General features: G+C 39.0%; 1 protein-coding gene across 2 annotated transcripts in view; it reads left to right on the forward strand.

The window, feature by feature from the left end:
- PALD1 (phosphatase domain containing paladin 1) overlaps positions 1-19,818 on the forward strand; it is a 456,745-nt gene that overhangs the window by 340,010 nt on the left and 96,917 nt on the right. For both annotated transcript variants that reach the window (XM_053691938.1, XM_053691939.1), the window contains exons 16-18: positions 903-1,043; positions 1,128-1,199; positions 2,800-2,940. In XM_053691938.1, coding sequence (XP_053547913.1) covers positions 903-1,043; positions 1,128-1,199; positions 2,800-2,940 — 354 coding nt within the window. The remainder of the gene's footprint in view (positions 1-902; positions 1,044-1,127; positions 1,200-2,799; positions 2,941-19,818) is intronic.

The raw sequence follows: 19,818 nt of genomic DNA on the forward strand, positions 1-19,818 counted from the left end.
AGGGGTTTACGGACAATAAGGAGGTTGTATCAGGGGTTTGCTGACAATAAGGAGGTTGTATCAGTGGTTTGCTGACAATAAGGAGGTTGTATCAGTGGTTTGCTGACAATAAGGAGGTTGTATCAGTGGTTTGCTGACAATAAGGAGGTTGTATCAGGGGTTTGCTGACAATAAGGAGGTTGTATCAGTGGTTTGCTGACAATAAAGAGGTTGTATCAGGGGTTTGCTGACAATAAGGAGGTTGTATCAGTGGTTTGCTGACAATAAGGAGGTTGTATCAGGGGTTTGCTGACAATAAGGAGGTTGTATCAGTGGTTTGCTGACAATAAAGAGGTTGTATCAGGGGTTTGCTGACAATAAGGAGGTTGTATCAGTGGTTTGCTAACAATAAGGAGGTTGTATCAGGGGTTTGCTGACAATAAGGAGGTTGTATCAGTGGTTTGCTGACAATAAAGAGGTTGTATCAGGGGTTTGCTGACAATAAGGAGGTTGTATCAGTGGTTTGCTGACAGTAAGGAGGTTGTATCAGGGGTTTGCTGACAATAAGGAGGTTGTATCAGTGGTTTGCTGACAATAAAGAGGTTGTATCAGGGGTTTGCTGACAATAAGGAGGTTGTATCAGTGGTTTGCTAACAATAAGGAGGTTGTATCAGGGGTTTGCTGACAATAAGGAAGTTGTATCAGGGGTTTGCTGACAATAAGGAGGTTGTATCAGGGGTTTGCTGGCAATAAGGAGGTTGTATAAGTGGTTTGCTGACAATAAGGAGGTTGTATCAGGGGTTTGCTGACAATAAGGAGGTTGTATCAGGGGTTTGCTGACAATAAGGAGGTTGAATCAGTGGTTTGCAGACAATAAGGAGGTTGTATCAGGGGTTTGCTGAATTTTTCTATCTGTCCTGTAGGATTTTGACAAGTTACTGGAAGCCATGAAGACAATATTAGCAGACGATGCCAAATCAGCGTTTGTGTTTAACTGTCATAGCGGAAAAGGGAGGACAACCACAGCAATGGTTATTGCCGTACTGACCCTCTGGCATTTTAATGTAAGTACCCAGCATTCCCTCTTGTGCTCTGTCAGTATTTATATTGTATGTCTTCTCATTTCATGTCTTATCCTTCCACTGCAGAGCATCCCTGAAATTAGCGAGGATGAGATTGTCAGTGTGCCAGATGCCAAGTATACCAAAGGGGAGTTTCAGGTGAGGCACCTTCCCCACAGATGCGTGTGTGGTGTAGGGGGGAGTGTGTGTTATAGGCTAGGGCGTGTGTGGTGTAGGGTAGTGCGTGTGTGGTGTAGGGTAGTGCGTGTGTTAAAGGTGCATGTGTGTACTTAGTATTATAAGGCGTGTAGGTTATAGAGCATGTGTTTTACAAAAACTTTGCTTATCCTATCATAGCATCGTTTCACATTTTACACTCGTGTCACTTCCAGCTGCTATTGGCACTGTATAAGTAGTGTTGCCCAGCAAGAACTTGTGGTGTGCATTAATCAAACCTCCCAGAATAAAAAACATGCACAGTTTTGTGTCTCAGTTTTCTGTTTTTTTCTGGAGAAAATGAACTTCAGAGACAACCTGTGGTCTTCAAGCCTAAACCCAACACCACTTAATACTTATCCCAGATCTTAACCAAGCCCTAAGCCTTAACCCAACACTAAACTATATTTATCCATAATCTTAAAACTAGTCCTACATCTAAATCCAGCACTAAATCTAATTTTATATTTATCCCTAATCGTAAACCTGAGTTTTAGCCTAACCCCAACATTTAGCTAAAAACTAGGAATAACCCTAAATAATTTCAGTACCTGCAATGCTACTCAGGCATCAGTGCTCTAGAACAACTGCATACAACTGTGACCCAGACTGTGCACATATAGTTGCTGCCTCATGGTACCCTCTCTGTTTATTTTTTTTTACTGTGGCCCCAGAATCATACACTTGCAGTGGCAATAACTATGCACATTAGAATGATGATAGGACTCCAGAAAAGTAATATTGCAAAACTAAAAGTGCGCATAATCCCACTGGTACTTAGAGATGTTTTTCACCACTATATCAAGTTCAATCTGAATGCAAAGACTAAGTACGGCACTTGCTTTATAAATCAATTGGTGGTTAACAGGACAAAGTACTCACGCAAGCAGCTAATAGTGTGCTGTATTCAAAGCTGCTGCAGGAACACCATTTCACATTGGCTTGGCTCTCTCCCCCCCGGAAGGTTGATTTATTTTCTATAATAAAAACTGCAGTATGGAAATTTTCAGTTTAGGTGGTAAAAAGGGAGAAACAGCTATTTCACATGACAAAATAAAGGTGAAGGAGCGATGTGTAAATTATTTAATATACTCCAGCAGATAAAATAGATAATTTGTGACGCATTTCAGGAAATATAATTTTAAAGTAAACTGTCCTTTTCTTTTAGTGTTTGTACATAAAAGTTTTTGTCAATTAAGGCACAGCCCACGAGATGTTTTCTTTACGTGTTTATATTGTGTTAGGTTCATTGCAGTTGGAGTCTATGAATATGGCACCAAAACACCTTAGACAACGCTGCACCTTTTTATTTTTAAGAGTCCTGGTCTGTTCCTTTTTATCTACTAAGTTTGCTGTATATCCTGAGATATAAACGGCACAACACTTGTGCAATGCCTGACCGCTGCTCCTTGCTGTCAGATCTTCCCGTTAGTAATTACACTCTATTTAAATAGAAGATAAGGTTACTAGGGCAGTTTCCCTCTTTCCCTTTATTTATAAAATAATTTAATAAATTAGCTTTTTCTCTGGTCCCTTTGTTTAGGTTGTGATGAAGATTGTGCAGTTGTTGCCGGATGGTCACAAACTAAAGAAAGAGGTGGATATGGCGCTGGACTGCGTGAGCGAGACAATGACACCCATGCATTACCACTTGCGTGAAATTATCATATGTACCTACAGACAGGTGAGTTCATGGTATTTTATTACCGTCATCTGACCAGCTCTAAAACAAGCTGTGATCATACATTTATTATTATTAAGTCACCTATTTCACAATTAATTTATCAACGGTCTCTACTGCGTTAAAGGGACTTAAACCCCCAAAATTTCTTTCATGATTCATAAAGAACTTACAGTAAAAATAAAAATCATATATATTTCTATTATCAAACATTCCTTCTTTTTATACCCTTTGTTGAAAAGTAGGTAGATAGGCTTATGTGCGTGCATGTGTCTTAAATACAATGGGGGATATTTATCAAAGGTCTGTCGGACCTGATCCAACAGTGCGGATCAGGTCCGACAGACCTCGCTGAATGCGGAGAGCAATAAGCTCTCCGTATTCAGCATTGCACCAGCAGCTCTTCTGAACTGCTGGTGCAAACACCGCCCCCTGCAGATTCGCGGCCCCAGACGGGTGTCAATCAACTCGATCGTATTCGATCGGGTTGAATGCCGGCGATCTCTATCCGCCTGCCCAGAGCAGGCGGACAGCGTTATGGAGCAGCGGTCTTTAGACCGCTGCTTCATAACTGCTGTTTCTGGCGAGTCTGAAGATTCGCCAGAAAACGGGCTCTCACGCTCCGTCTGGAGCTTGATAAATGGGCCTCTATATGGCAATAATTTTTCAAGAATGCATTGTGCAAACACTGCTGCCATCTGGTCCCCAAAAGCATTCTTAAACAACTGCTGCTATATAGTCCTCCAAACACGTGCACGCTATGTACTTAGGTATTCTCATCAACAAAGAATTTCATCAAACGTAAATTTGATGTTTATAAATAATCTGGAAATATTTAGTTTTTATTACAATTATAATGTTTATTTGAATTATAAAATAAACTATAAATACCACTCAGCAACCAGTAAGACAATGTAGGTGCTGATGCAGCCAGAGGTCTCTGTCCATCTCCACAATATATCCAAAAATATAGCATGTCCCCAGCACCAGTATTTCTCATAAAAACTAATCCTTTATTGGACCATCTTAAAATGTAATCATGTGACGTTTCAAGTGTATTCACCCTTAATCATGCCTTGCAACCGAAATGTTGCATGATTACATTTTACGATTGTCTAATAAAGGATTAGTTTTATGAGAAATATTAATGCTGTAGACATTCCATATTTTTGAATTATAAAATAAATAATTTGGGGTTTGTGTCTCTTTTAAATCTGCAAGTTTTTCCATGTCATGTGCTCTAGTTAATATATTGACAATTTCCGCTCTTCATTTGCAAAGATTATTTTGTGAAATCTGTTCTCACTTCCCAACATCATGGCTTCTAAGAAAGTGGAGTTCTAGGAATAAACCGATCCCCAATTAGACAAGTAAAATAGCAATGAGCGGCATTATGCTCATTAGTGCAGACCCGTGGTATTCAGATGGATGCGCACAATATGGCAGCACCTGTTACAGCTATGCACAATGACTCATGTTTCCTGTGTAATGATAAAAACATTCACTGTATTAAATGTAACATGAAAATGAAGCAGGTCTGGAATGATTCATGCTGGAGGCATCTCATAAAAATCTGCCAGCGGAGGTTTCATGAATGCTGCGTCTGACAGCTGTTCCATGCAAATAAGCAGAAACCTGGCACCGCACATATATGGGTGACGTATTCAGCTGGGGCTGCAAAGTGGCAATAGGCAAGTAGTGTTCTAGCAGGAATGACAGACTTAAACTGTACCGAGAGGGACCTGCAAACTGGTGCCAAAAACTCAGCTTCACCATATGATTCTTCCCTTCTGATTTATAGATAAATAAGTTTATTAACTGCTGCCTGCCCGGAGGGCTGCAGCTTATTCATATCCATTGCATTGTGGCCTTCTCTGGCAGCCAAAGGGTTAAAATAGCCTGTTTTACTGTAAAACAGTAGTTATACGTTGAGGGCTATGGCCCAGGGCGTCAATGTAATGAACCTTGATGTTTCATTTAGTTGTTGTCGGCCTATATTCACTAAACACAGTGAGCACGGTGACGATCATCAATGTACACAGGCTACATTAATTTACTTTTGGCTAGATTACGAGTTTTGCGTTACGGTTTTAACGCTGAAAAAATGGCAATTTTAGCGTAAAAACAGTAACACAGCCATTATGAGTTGTGTTGGTATAACTATACCGCAAGCATTTTAGCCTGTAACGCAACGTCAGTCCCGCACTCAAAGAAATGATTGCGTGGAATTTCCATAGAGCTGGTATTACAGGTTGTGCGGTGAGGCTAAAATGCTTGCGTTACAGCCTATACTGACACGATCTGTTCTGCCACCTGAGAGCGGTAGTTATGAGTTTGGCGCAACAAAAATGTTTCACAAAACCCATAACTAAAGTGTAAGAAAGTACACTAACACCCATAAACTACCTATTAACCCCTAAACCAAGGCCCTCCCACATCGCAAACACTATTTAAAACTTAACCCCTAATCTGCCGCCCGTCCACCTACATCCCCACCACTATAATAGTTATTAACCCCTATTCCGCCGCCACTATCTAAACCTATTAACCCCTAAACCTCCGGCCCCCCACATTGCCACTACTAAATAAACATATTAACCCCTAAACCGCCAGCCCCCCACATCGCCACTAATAAATTAAACTATTAACCCCTAAACCTATCACCCCCTAACTTAAAATTAAAATTACAATATCCCTATCTTAAATAAACAATTACCTGTGAAATAAAAAAAAGCGTAAGTTTAAACTAACAATTAACCTAACATAACTATTATACTAAACTATTGTACTAAAATTTAAATAACTACTAAAAACTAAATTACACATTAAAAAAAAAACTAACACTACTAAAACAATTTTTAAGTCTAAAATTACAAAAAAATAAAAAATACTAAATTACGAAAAATAACAAACAAAATTGTTTTTATTTGGGAGGGCTTTTTTATTTTTATAGGGCTATTAGATTATGTGTAATTGTTTTATTTTTGATCATTTTGTTTGTTATTTTTCGTAATTTAGTATTTTTTGTAATTTTAGACTTAAATTGTTTTAGTAGTGTTAGGTTTTTTTAATGTGTAATTTAGTTGTTTTTTTTTAATTGATAGTTATTTTAATTTTAGTATAATAGTTATGTTAGGTTAATTGTTAGTTTAAACTTAGGTTTTTTTTAATTTCAGAGGTAAGTTTATATTTATTAAGTTTATATTTATTAAGTTTATATTTATTTTAAGATAGTGATATTGTAATTTTAATATAAAGTTAGGGGGTTGTTAGGTTTAGGGGTTAATAGTTTCATTTTGTTTTTTTGCGATGTGGGGGGCTGGCGGTTTATAGGTTAATAGGTTTATTTAGTGGCAGTAATAACTTTTATTAGTGGCGGCAATGTCAGGGAGCGGCGGAATAGGGGTTAATAGCTTTTATTTGTGGCGGCAGATTAGGGTTTAATAACATTTATTTAGGTGTCGGCGAGCGGCGGAATAGGGGTTAATAACTTTATTATAGTGGCGGCAATGTCGGGGAGTGGCGGAATAGGGGTTAATAGCTTTTATTTGTGGCGGCGATGTCGGGAGTGTTGGTTTACACAACTTTTTTTTCCCCCCATAGACATCAATGGGGTTGCATTACAGTGATCGCCAGTCCGCACTTCAGGTGTTAGTTTTTTTTCTAACACTTTCTCCCCATTAATGTCTATGGCGAAAGCGTGGACAAGCACGTATTCTCAGCCCTTGGATTTTGTGCAGTATGGAGCTTATCGCCACCATATCGCAAGCACAAGGTGGCTTTTCAGAAACTTGTAATGGCAGCGTTATGGAGGGTGAAATATCGCAACTTTTGTTTCGCACCCTCTATAGCGCAAAACTTGTAATCTAATCGTTTGTTCTCTAAATTCTCTAAACAAATTTGCACAAGAGAAAATAATTTCTGACCTGTAGGAAGACAAAATGAAAGCTCATTGTAAAATAACGCTTCTTGTCATTTGGCAGTTTTTGTTTTGTTTTGGATCATTAGAAGATCCATCTTTAAAACAGTGGCTGCCAGACAAAGTTGCAGCACATTGCATAATAGTGCACTACAGTCCTGCTCGCTAGCAGCAGATTTAGGCCTTGATTACATGTAGAGCGAAATAATGTTATCGCTGTGATGTGCTTACCTTGCTCTAGCGCAGTCCGTACCATCTTCCAACATCTGCATGTCATAATAGACTTCTATAGGGGCTCGCAGTAAATTTTATGGTGGATAACACTGAAATACTAACCTAACCAGTGGAACACAAAAAAATATGTTTTGGTAGTATTTACTTCTGTGCTATACGATTTCAATGGATGTTAAAGGGACAGTATACTATAAAATAGTTTTTCCCTTAAAGGGACATGAAACCCAAAAAATGTATTTCATGATTCAGATAGAGAATACAATTATAAACAACTTTCTAATTTACTGCTATTATCTAATCTGTTTCGTTCGCTTGGTATCATTTGTTGAAGGAGCAGCAATGCACTAATGGTTTCTAACTGAACACATGAGTGAGCCAATCACAATCAATATATATATATATATGCAGCCACCAATCAACAGCTAAATCCAAGGTTCTCTGCTGCCCCTGAGCTTGTCTAGATTAACCTTTCAGCAAAGGATAACAAGAGAAGGAAGCACATTAAATAATAGAAGTAAATTGTAAAGTTGTTTAAAATTGTATTTCCTATATGAATAATGAAAAAAATGTTTGGGTTTCCTGACCCTTTAATGTGGTTCCAATTACTTTTTTTGCCAGCTGCAGAGTATAAAATGTATTAGATTTGCTTTTGTAAAGGTTTATTTGTGTATATGAATTAGCTGATTTTGTGTTTTGAATCCACAACCTAATAAAATGGGTTGAGCTTGTAGATATAATCAGATCTCATTACTGTATCACATTGTGTACATATACATGTGTCTGTATCTTATATCTGTAGGTATAATCAGATCTCATTACTTTATCACATTGTGTACATATACATGTGTCTTTATCTTATATCTGTAGGTATAATCAGATCTCATTACTGTATCACACTGTGTACATATACATGTGTCTGTATCTTATATCTGTAGGTATAATCAGATCTCATTACTGTATCACATTGTGTACATATACATGTGTCTTTATGTTATATCTGTAGGTATAATCAGATCTCATTACTGTATCACACTGTGTATATATACATGTGTCTATATCTTATATGTGTAGGTATAATCAGATCTCATTACTGTATCACATTGTGTACATATATGTGTGTCTGTATCTTATATCTGTAGGTATAATCAGATCTCATTACTTTATCACATTGTGTACATATACATGTGTCTTTATCTTATATCTGTAGGTATAATCAGATCTCATTACTGTATCACATTGTGTACATATACATGTGTCTGTATCTTATATCTGTAGGTATAATAAGATCTCATTACTTTATCACATTGTGTACATATACATGTGTCTTTATCTTATATCTGTAGGTATAATCAGATCTCATTACTGTATCACACTGTGTACATATACATGTGTCTTTATCTTATATCTGTAGGTATAATCAGATCTCATTACTGTATCACATTGTGTACATATACATGTGTCTGTATCTTATATCTGTAGGTATAATCAGATCTCATTACTGTATCACATTGTGTACATATACATGTGTCTGTATCTTATATCTGTAGGTATAATCATATCTCATTACTTTATCACATTGTGTACATATACATGTGTCTTTATCTTATATCTGTAGGTATAATCAGATCTCATTACTTTATCACATTGTGTACATATACATGTGTCTGTATCTTATATCTGTAGGTATAATCAGATCTCATTACTGTATCACATTGTGTACATATACATGTGTCTTTATCTTATATCTGTAGGTATAATCAGATCTCATTACTGTATCACATTGTGTACATATACATGTGTCTGTATCTTATATCTGTAGGTATAATCAGATCTCATTACTGTATCACATTGTGTACATATACATGTGTCTGTATCTTATATCTGTAGGTATAATCAGATCTTATTACTGTATCACACTGTGTACATATACATGTGTCTTTATCTTATATCTATAGGTATAATCAGATCTCATTACTGTATTGCACTGTGTACATATACATGTGTCTGTATCTTATATCTGTAGGTATAATCAGATCTCATTACTGTATCACATTGTGTACATATACATGTGTCTTTATCTTATATCTGTAGGTATAATCAGATCTTATTACTGTATCACACTGTGTACATATACATGTGTCTGTATCTTATATCTGTAGGTATAATCAGATCTCATTACTGTATCACATTGTGTACATATACATGTGTCTTTATCTTATATCTGTAGATATAATCAGATCTCATTACTGTATCACACTGTGTACATATACATGTCTTTATCTTATATCTGTAGGTATAATTAATCAGATCTCATTACTGTATCACATTGTGTACATATACATGTGTCTTTATCTTATATCTGTAGGTATAATCAGATCTCATTACTGTATCACACTGTGTACATATACATGTGTCTTTATCTTATATCTGTAGGTATAATCAGATCTCATTACTTTATCACATTGTGTACATATACATGTGTCTTTATCTTATATCTGTAGGTATAATCAGATCTCATTACTTTATCACATTGTGTACATATACATGTGTCTGTATCTTATATCTGTAGGTATAATCATATCTCATTACTGTATCACACTGTGTACTTATACATGTGTCTGTATCTTATATCTGTAGGTATAATCAGATCTCATTACTTTATCACACTGTGTACATATACATGTGTCTGTATCTTATATCTGTTGGTATAATCAGATCTCATTACTTTATCACATTGTGTACATATACATGCTTCTTTATCTTATATCTGTAGGTATAATCAGATCTCATTACTTTATCACATTGTGTACATATACATGCTTCTTTATCTTATATCTGTAGGTATAATCAGATCTCATTACTGTATCACACTGTGTACATATACATGTGTCTTTATCTTATATCTGTAGGTATAATCAGATCTCATTACTGTATCACACTGTGTACATATACATGTGTCTGTATCTTATATCTGTAGGTATAATCAGATCTCATTACTGTATCACATTGTGTACATATACATGTGTCTGTATCTTATATCTGTAGGTATAATCAGATCTCATTACTGTATCACATTGTGTACATATACATGTGTCTGTATCTTATATCTGTAGGTATAATCAGATCTCATTACTGTATCACATTGTGTACATATACATGTGTCTTTATCTTATATCTGTAGGTATAATCAGATCTCATTACTTTATCACACTGTGTACATATACATGTGTCTGTATCTTATATCTGTAGGTATAATCAGATCTCATTACTGTATCACATTGTGTACATATACATGTGTCTTTATCTTATATCTGTAGTATAATCAGATCTCATTACTGTATCACATTGTGTACATATACATGTGTCTGTATCTTATATCTGTAGGTATAATCAGATCTCATTACTGTATCACATTGTGTACATATACATGTGTCTGTATCTTATATCTGTAGGTATAATCAGATCTCATTACTGTATCACATTGTGTACATATACATGTGTCTGTATCTTATATCTGTAGGTATAATCAGATCTCATTACTGTGTCACATTGTGTACATATACATGTGTCTTTATCTTATATCTGTAGCTATAATCAGATCTCATTACTGAAGCACATTGTGTACATATACATGTGTCTTTATCTTATATCTGTAGGTATAATCACATATCATTACTTTATCACACTGTGTACATATACATGTGTCTGTATCTTATATCTGTAGGTATAATCAGATCTCATTACTGTATCACATTGTGTACATATACATGTGTCTGTATCTTATATCTGTAGGTATAATCACATATCATTACTGTATCACACTGTGTACATATACCTGCTTCTTTATCTTATATCTGTAGGTATAATCGGATCTCATTACTGTATCACATTGTGTACATATACATGTGTCTGTATCTTATATCTGTAGGTATAATCAGATCTCATTACTGTATCACATTGTGTACATATACATGTGTCTGTATCTTATATCTGTAGGTATAATCAGATCTCATTACTGTATCACATTGTGTACATATACATGTGTCTTTATCTTATATCTGTAGGTATAATCACATATCATTACTGTATCACACTGTGTACATATACATGTGTCTGTATCTTATATCTGTAGGTATAATCAGATCTCATTACTGTATCACATTGTGTACATATACATGTGTCTGTATCTTATATCTGTCCATAAACCAATCACCAATACTTGGAGAGAACAATGGAAAATTAAACAATTTACTACCTTATCTCTTCTATAACCCACTTGGACTGTAATTTCTTTTACTGGCTGCGTTAACACAGCTTGGCCTTAAGGCCAAAAACTTTCAGGATGGGTGGGGATACCACAGGCTAAATAAACTATTTCAAATGCCAATATAAGGGTAATGGAAATACTTGTAAACAATTTAATACACTCCAGCAGGTAAAGTGGATCATTGGAAACAAATTAAAGCGAAGAACATTTTTGAGCAAACTGTCCCTTTAAGTGTAAAAAGAAAATTTATGCTTACCTGATAAATGTATTTCTTTTTTGACACGATGAGTCCACGGATCATCTTAATTACTAATGGGATATTCACCTCCTGGTCAGCAGGAGGAGGCAAAGAGCACCACAGCAGAGCTGTTAAATAGCTCCTCCCTTCCCTCCCACTCCAGTCATTCGACCGAAGTAAGGAAGAGAAAGGAAAAGCCAAGGTGCAGAGGTGTCTGAAGTTTACAATAACCCACAACCTGTCTAAAAGAACAGGGGCGGGCCGTGGACTCATTGTGTCAAAAAAGAAATAAATTTATCAGGTAAGCATACATTTTCTTTTCTTTTTTTAAGACACGATGAGTCCACGGATCATCTTAATTACTAATGGGATTCAATACCCAAGCTAAAGTACACAGATGATATGGGAGGGACAAGACAGGGAACCTAAACGGAAGGCACCACTGCTTGAAGAGCCTTTCTCCCAAAAGCGACCTCAGCTGGACAAAAGTGTCAAATTTGGAGAACCTTTGAAAAAGTGTGAAGAGAGGACCAAGTTGCAGCCTTGCAAATCTGTTCCACAGAAGCTTCATTTTTGAACACCCAAGAGGAAGCAACAGCCCTAGTGGAATGAGCCGTAACTCTCTAGGGAGGCTGTTGCCAAGCAGTCTCATATGCATAACGTATGATACTCTGCAGCCAAAAAGAAAAAAATTAGTTGTAGCTTTCTGTCCCTTACATTTTCCTGAGAAAATCACAAACAAAGAAGAAGACCTACAAAAGTCCTTAGTCGTCTGTAAGAAAAACCTTAACGCACGGACCATGTCCAAATTACGCAGAAGTCTTTCCTTCTGAGAAGGATTAGAACCCAAGGAAGGAACCACAATCTCCTGATTAATGTTCCGATCAGAAACAACCTTAGGAAGAATCCTAGATTAGTATGTAAAACTACCTTATCTGAATGAAAAATAAGATAAGGAAACTCATACTGCAATGCCGAGAGCTCTTACACTCTCCGAGCAGAAGAAATAGCAACAAGAAATAAAACTTTCCAACATAATATCTAAGGAATGCATAGTCTCAAACGGAACCCCTTGAAGAACTTTGAGAACCAAATTAAGACTCCATGGAGGAGTAACTGGTTTGAATACATGCCTGATTATGTCCAGGGCCTGACAAAAATATTGTACATCTGGGACATCCGCCAGACGTTTGAGTACCAAAATAGATAAGGCCGAGATTTCACCCTTTAGGGAGCTCGTCAATAAACCCTTCTCCAAACCTTCTTGGAGCAAAAACAAAAATTTTAGGAATCCTAACTCTACTCCATGAGTAGCCATTGGATTCGCACTAATAGAGATATTTACGCCAAATCTTATGGTAAATCCTTCAAGTTACAGGCTTACGAGCCTGAATCATGGTCTCTATGACTGAATCAGAAAATCCCCGCTTGGATAAAATTAAGCGCTCAATCTCCAAGCAGTCAGTTTCAGAGAAACTAGATTTGGGTAAAGGCAAGACCCCTGAATCAGAAGATCCTTCCTCAATGGGAGTCTCCAAAGAGGCAGAGATGCCATCTCCACCAGATCCGCATACCAAAACCTGTGAAGCCAGGCCGGTGCTATGAGAATCACCGAAGCCCTCTCCTGTTTGATTCGAGCAATTCCCCGAGGAAGAAGAGCAAACAGAGAAAATAGCTATGCTAGACTGAAGGTCCAAGGAAACCGCCAGAGCATCTATCAGTGCCTTGGAGTCCCTGGACTTTGATCTGTATCTCGGTAGCTAGGCATTCTCGGGATGTCATGAGATCCAACTCCGGCTGACCCCACTTGAGAACCCGATTGGAGAACACTTTCGGATGGAGTTCCCACTCCCCCGGAGGAAAAGTCTGCCTGCTCAGAAAATCCACCTCCCAGTTGTCCACCCCTGGGATATGGATCGCCGAAAGACAACAAGAGTGGGCCTCCGCCCACTGGACTAGTTTTAGATACCTCTGTCATCGTTAAGGAACTCCTCGTTCCTCCCTGATGATTGATGTAAGCCACTGAAGTAATATTGTCCGACTGGAACCTGATAAACCATAGAGAGGCTAGCTGGGGCTCTCAGTTCTAGAATGTTTATAGGAAGAACAGACTCTGACTGAGTCCAAATTCCCCGAGCCTTTAGGGAGCCCCATACTGCTCCTCACCCCAGAAGGCTGGCCTCTGTTGTCACAATCACTCAAGACAGACTGTGAAAGCAGTTTCCCTGGGAGAGATGATCCAGAGACAACCACCATTGAAGAGAGTCCCTTGTCTCCTGCTCCAGAGTTATTTGAGAAGACAAGTCTGCATAATCTCCGTTCCATTGTCTGAGCATGCTTAACTGCAGAAGCCTGAAATGGAAACGAGCAAAAATGGGATGATGTCCGTTGCCGCCACCATTAGCCCGATTACCTTAAAGCACTAAGCCACTGACAGCCTAGAAGAGGACTGAAGGGCTAGACAAGCATAGAAAATCCTTGATTTCCTGACTTCTGTCAGAAAAATCATCATTGATAAAAAAAACTATTGTTTCCTCAGAAAGGTACCCTTGTATTTGATACTAAAGAACTCCTTTCCCAAATTTGACCTTCCACTTGTGAATCACAGGACAGATACCACCAAGTCTATGTGGGATCTAGCTTGTTATAAGGATGGTGCCTAGACTAGGACGTTGTCCCGATAGAGTGCCACTGCAATGCCCCATAACCGAAGCACCGCCAAAGCGATCCCAGAACCTATTTCCTGACTCTTGTCTTGTGAAATTCTGGGAACTGTTCAAGACCTAAGGAAATAACCACAAACTGAAAGTGTTTGTCCAGAAAGGCAAACCTTAGGAACTTGCGATGAACCCTGCAAATAGGAATATGCAGGTATGCGTCCTATAACAGTTTTCATAAATTGACCCTCTTGGATCAAAGGAAGAATGGAACGAATAGTTTCCATCATGAAATACGGTACTCTAAAAGTACCCCAATGGCTGTATCAACCCTGCCGGGATTAAATAGCTCCTCTTATCTCGAACAAGCTTTTGTAGACAGATTGTTAACTAACTGATCTACAACACCAGCCCTCTAAAAGTGGTCTGAAACTTCCCTTCTTCTAAGAGAACCACACACAGATAGGAAAGAAATCTCAGACCCTGTTCCTGAATTGGAACAGGAACAAACACTCCCAGGTCGAAAAGGTGTCCTACGAAGTGTAAGAACGTCTCGCATTTTGGTTGGTCTGCATATAATCTTGAAAGCAGAACCAGCCTGTAGGATGAAAACTTTTGAACTCTAGATTGTATCCCTGGGACACTATTTATATTGCCCAGAAATCCTAAACATCTCGAACACAGGACCAAGCGATAAAGGAAGTCTGCCCCCTCCAAGATCCGATCCCGGAGCGGGGGCAGTCCCTTCATTCTGACTGATTCAATAGAAGACTTCTTGGATTATTTTCCCTTATTCCAAGATTGAGACTCCATTAAAGTTTAGAGCGTTTCTTTTTGAAGGTGGAAAAGAGAAATTTTCCCTCAAAATTACGAAAGGAGCTAAAATCACTCTGTCGTTCTTTTCCTCTCCTGGGGAATAAAATGACCCTAACCTCCCGAGATATCAGAGATAATCTCCGACAAACCAGGACCAAATAAGGTCACTCCCTCGAAAAGATAGCTAGAAGCTTAGACATAGGGGGCACATCCGCAGACTAAGGCAATAACCATAAGGCTTTGCGGGGTAGAAGGAAAAAAAAACCTCAGTACAAATTGAATTATCCAATTTAAGAACTTTTACCCTATTCTGGGTCTCATCCAGAGGAGTGTCTGCCCTAATAGTGTCAGACCACGCCTCAAACCAATATGACCCCTCTAAATTCTTTATCCTGAGAGGGTATAGAAATTGTAGAGACAGAATTGTCCGGGGTAGCCCAAACCTCCTTAATTAACAACATGGAGGATTTCCAGTTAAAAAGTGAAAGTGAACAACCCCAGTACCAGATAAAAATGACAGTCCATCTGATTCTGATAAGTCACCCCTAGATACTATCCTATACTATAAAAGGCCAAGTGTGTTTGTCCGAAGCTGTCATGCGCAGTAGAGACAGCACAAGGACAAACACACCTGGCCTTAAATTCCCTACCTGATCTGCTGACTGCAGCGAGAAGAAGTGGGCGTGATCGAGCGTGTGCGGGAGGCGTGGCCTCGCGTGAAGGGGCGTTGTCTCGCGTGGAGGTCCTTGAAGGGGCGGGGCCTAGCGTGAATGTCCGTGAAGGGGGCGTGGTCGGAGGCTGGGCCGTGAAAGGCCGTGGAGAGAGCTCAAACAGCTCAAAAGAGGGGAGAGAGAGATCAAGAGGGGAGAAAGAGACAGGGGGAGAGAGAGAGGGGGGAGGGAGAGAAAGAAGAGAGAAAGAGGGGAGATGTGGAGAGAGAGAGAGAAAGAGGGGAGAGAGAGAAGGGGAGAGGAGAGAGGGGAGATGTGGGGAGAGAGAGAGGGGAGAGAAATGTGGGGAGAGAGAAAGAGAGAGGGCGGAGAGAGAGAGAGAGAGAGAAAAAGGGGAGAGGGAGAGGTGGGGGGAGAGGGAGAGGTGGGGGGAGAGGGAGAGAGAGAGAGGGGGGGAGATGTGGAGAGAGAGAGGGGCGAGAGAAAGAGAGGGGGGGAGAGAGAGGTTGAGAGAGAGAGGGGAGAGAAAGAGAGAGAGGGGGGGAGAGCGTGAGAGAGGGGAGCGAGAGGGAGGGGAGATAGAGAGAGAGAGAGAGACGGGAGAGAGAGAGAGTGCGCAAAAAATGGGGGAGAGAGAGAGAGTGCAATAGAGAGGGGGAAAGAGAGAGCGCAAAAGAGAGGGGGGAGAGAGAGAGCTCAAAAGAGAGGGGGGAGAGAGAGCGCAAAAGAGAGGGGGGAGAGAGAGAAAGCAAAAGAGAGTGGGAGGGAGAGAACGCAAGGGGTGGGACCACTGTACTGCAAAAAATGGCCCGTGTGAACGGGCTTTAGGATTAGTTTTTTTATAAACTGCCGACAGGGAGTTTTTTTTTTGCTTTAACATGTTGCTGCAGACCCCCAAAAACTTATATTGTTTTATTGTACATGCGCGTGTTGTGCATGTCTCGTTCCCTTTGGCTTATTGCACCACGAGGGCAGCCGACTGGGAGATTTACTTCCCCGTTTTATATCAATGTGAGACTTGGAGTCACAATTACTTCTTTGGCATTACGGGAGAAGGGGGTTCACTGTAGTCGAGAAGCTGACTCGGTTTCTTATGTGCCATGCGGTTCTCCGACGGCTCCATTTGCCATAACGTAGTAGAGGGAGACTCAACTGAAACACCCCAATGGGCGGAGCTAAGATACGCACCATGGTTTGCGCAGCTTTGATTTATCCCTTCAATGGACGCCAAATGCTTTCTCGGGTGTGTGCAAATAATATATTAGAGAGGCTCTGCGCGCTTTAGATGTGTGTTTCCCCCTTTCTAGAACGACAGAAACACTGTGATATTTTTCATATGTTATAGGCATACTTGGACTGTAGCCTATGTTCTTTCTGTTGCGGTGGGGTTCCGGTAAACATAGGGAACACACTGCTCAGGGAGGTATATTTACAGTTTCTACTGAAGGGTATTGATATCTTGCGAATTTAGTTAACCAATATATGGGGGTCCTGTAGCCCAGTGCCAACTACTCTGCCCCCATCCCAAGGGTTCTGTGTTCGATCCTAGCTACAGCTGCTACATTTTCTATTTCTGCAGCTAATATTAAGGAATAATGTTATTCTTTTTACATTTTAAAGAGACAGTAGCATATTTTCCTGGTTAAATTTTACTGTGATTTCTCAGTCTACAGCACTGGCTGTTCGGAGTATGGTGTCACCGGTCAATCCATGCCACAATATTCTACATGGGGTTCCCAAACTAATTTTTGACCCACAGGCAGTGCTCTGCGGTTCCTAGCAAAGATTTTGCTTTTGATGTACATAGCGATGTCTTGTTACAGCAATGTTAATATGTTATTGAATTGTTTCTGAACGACAGAAATCAAACATTCTTTTAAAATTTAAAGAGACAGTAATATTTTTTCTGTGTAAATTTTATTAACGGAATTGGGACTGTTTTGTTTTTTAAATCATCCTTTGTGACGTAGGATGGTACTAAATCTCACAAGACTGAGTTGCTTTAGATTTAAAGAGACAGTAACGTCTTGTTCTATGTGCGTTCTGTTAAAAGAATTTCAGCTGTTTATTTATTAGGATGTTGTTGTTCCATCTTTGTGTTCTAATCCTTCTTCTCAGAAGGAACGTCTGCTTCATTATTCAGATGTAGTACGTGCTTGAAGTTCTACTTACAAGCTACTAAGGATTTTATAAATTCGATACCTTTGCCTCGGTGGAGGTTGTGTTTTGGGAGAAAGGTTCTTCAAGCAGTGGTGCCTTCCGTTTACGTTCCCTGTCTTGTCCCTCCCGTTTCATCCGTGTACTATAAATTTGGTATTGTATCCCACAAGTAAGGATGAAATCCATGGACTCATCGTATCTTGAAAAAGAAAAGGAAATTTATGCTTAACTGATAAATTTTATTTATTTTTCGATACGACGAGTCCATGGCCCGCCCTGTTCTCTGAGACAGGTTATTATATTTTTTGTTAAACTTCAGACACCTCTGCACCTTGGCTTTTCCTTTCTCTTCCTAACTTCGGTGCAATGACTGGAGTGGGAGGGAAGGGAGGAGCTATATATACAGCTCTTTGCCTCCTCCTGCTGACCAGGAGGCGTAATCCCACAAGTAAGGATGAAATCCGTGGACTCATCGTATTGAAAAAGAAATAAACTTATCAGGTAAGCATAAATTTCCTTTTTTCACTCCACTTGTAATCTAGACCATAATATTATAATACACCTGTTGGAAATATTCGGTCTAACATATAAGACGAATATTATGTCACATTCTGTGCTGCCAGCCATAAAGATTGTGTTATATGTTTCTGCATCTGATAAAATCCTTTTAACTGAGTATCTCATTTCGGAATCTCTGCAACTTGTCTCGCGTACATCACAAAGTTCTACTTGAGACAAGCTGTGCATATTATTAGCATAAATATATCTAAATGCTCTGCTTAAAGGGACATTTATGTCATTTTGTTTTCGTTGCTGTAAAAACATTTAAAAATGTATCAATGTCAAATAAAAAAACCGCATCTATTTCTGTACTGAATAAAACTACTTTTTTGTTTAAATGGACAGTAAAGTCAAAGTTTAAACTTTCATGATAGAGCAGCAGTTTTACTTCTGTTATCAGATTTACTTAGTTCTCTTGTTATTGTTTGTTGAAGAGCATCGCTAGATAAGCTCAGCAGCATTTATATGACAGCAGTGTTTGCATAAGTAACTAACAATGTTATGCATTGCTGCTGAAATTGATTTGATAATAGAAGTCAAGTGGAAAGCTTTTATTTAAATCTGCAGGCTCTCTCTGATTCATGAAAGTCTGTATAAGACTCTACAGGGCTCTTTATGTTTCTGAACCACTGATGCAGAATCCTGGCCTGGATCCTAAATCACTAAAAGAAGAAGATTGTCTGTGTCTCTCTGGGTCTTGTAGTCTTATCTCTCCCAGCACAGGAAGCCTTTGTGTTACCTGAGCTGCCTGTCCCGGTTATATGAGATCTTTATTCATTGGGCTGCTACATGTGCCCTGATCATAGCCGCTCGCAGCCCTGTTGCTCTGATAAAAGCACTGCTGTAGCTGCGGCGCACAATGGGCAGCTCTATTTCTACTGCACCGACCCTCATTTGGCTGAGCTTCTTTCCTTGTAGATCACACACTAGAGAGATATTGTATCTTAGTGTTTTCCAGAGGTGCAGCAGTTTAGCAAAGTGATATCTCATATTGTACAAGCAGTAACTGAATCTCTGGCTGCGCTTAGGTTATTTTCATATAATCAGTAGTCTGTCCCTTCTTACCACTAGAAGTGTGTTTCTTACATGAATATAAACAGCCTATCTGCAGAGAGGCCCAGTGTACATAATGCTTTGTAGACTGAAAAATATACCGAAATTACACCCTATGGTGAAAAAAGACATTGAACTTTATCAATTCAGTGCACAAAATCTGCACACATAAAGCATTAAAAACTGCCATTTTGTTATCACAATTTGATTAGTTTTGCAGTGCAGGGACACACCTCCTTATAGAGTATTGAATGTTATTTAAACTGCTCTGATCAGACAATCACTGTGTAGCATGTAGTTCCATA

Source organism: Bombina bombina, chromosome 9 (assembly GCF_027579735.1).
Source record: "Bombina bombina isolate aBomBom1 chromosome 9, aBomBom1.pri, whole genome shotgun sequence".
Lineage (NCBI taxonomy): Eukaryota > Metazoa > Chordata > Amphibia > Anura > Bombinatoridae > Bombina > Bombina bombina.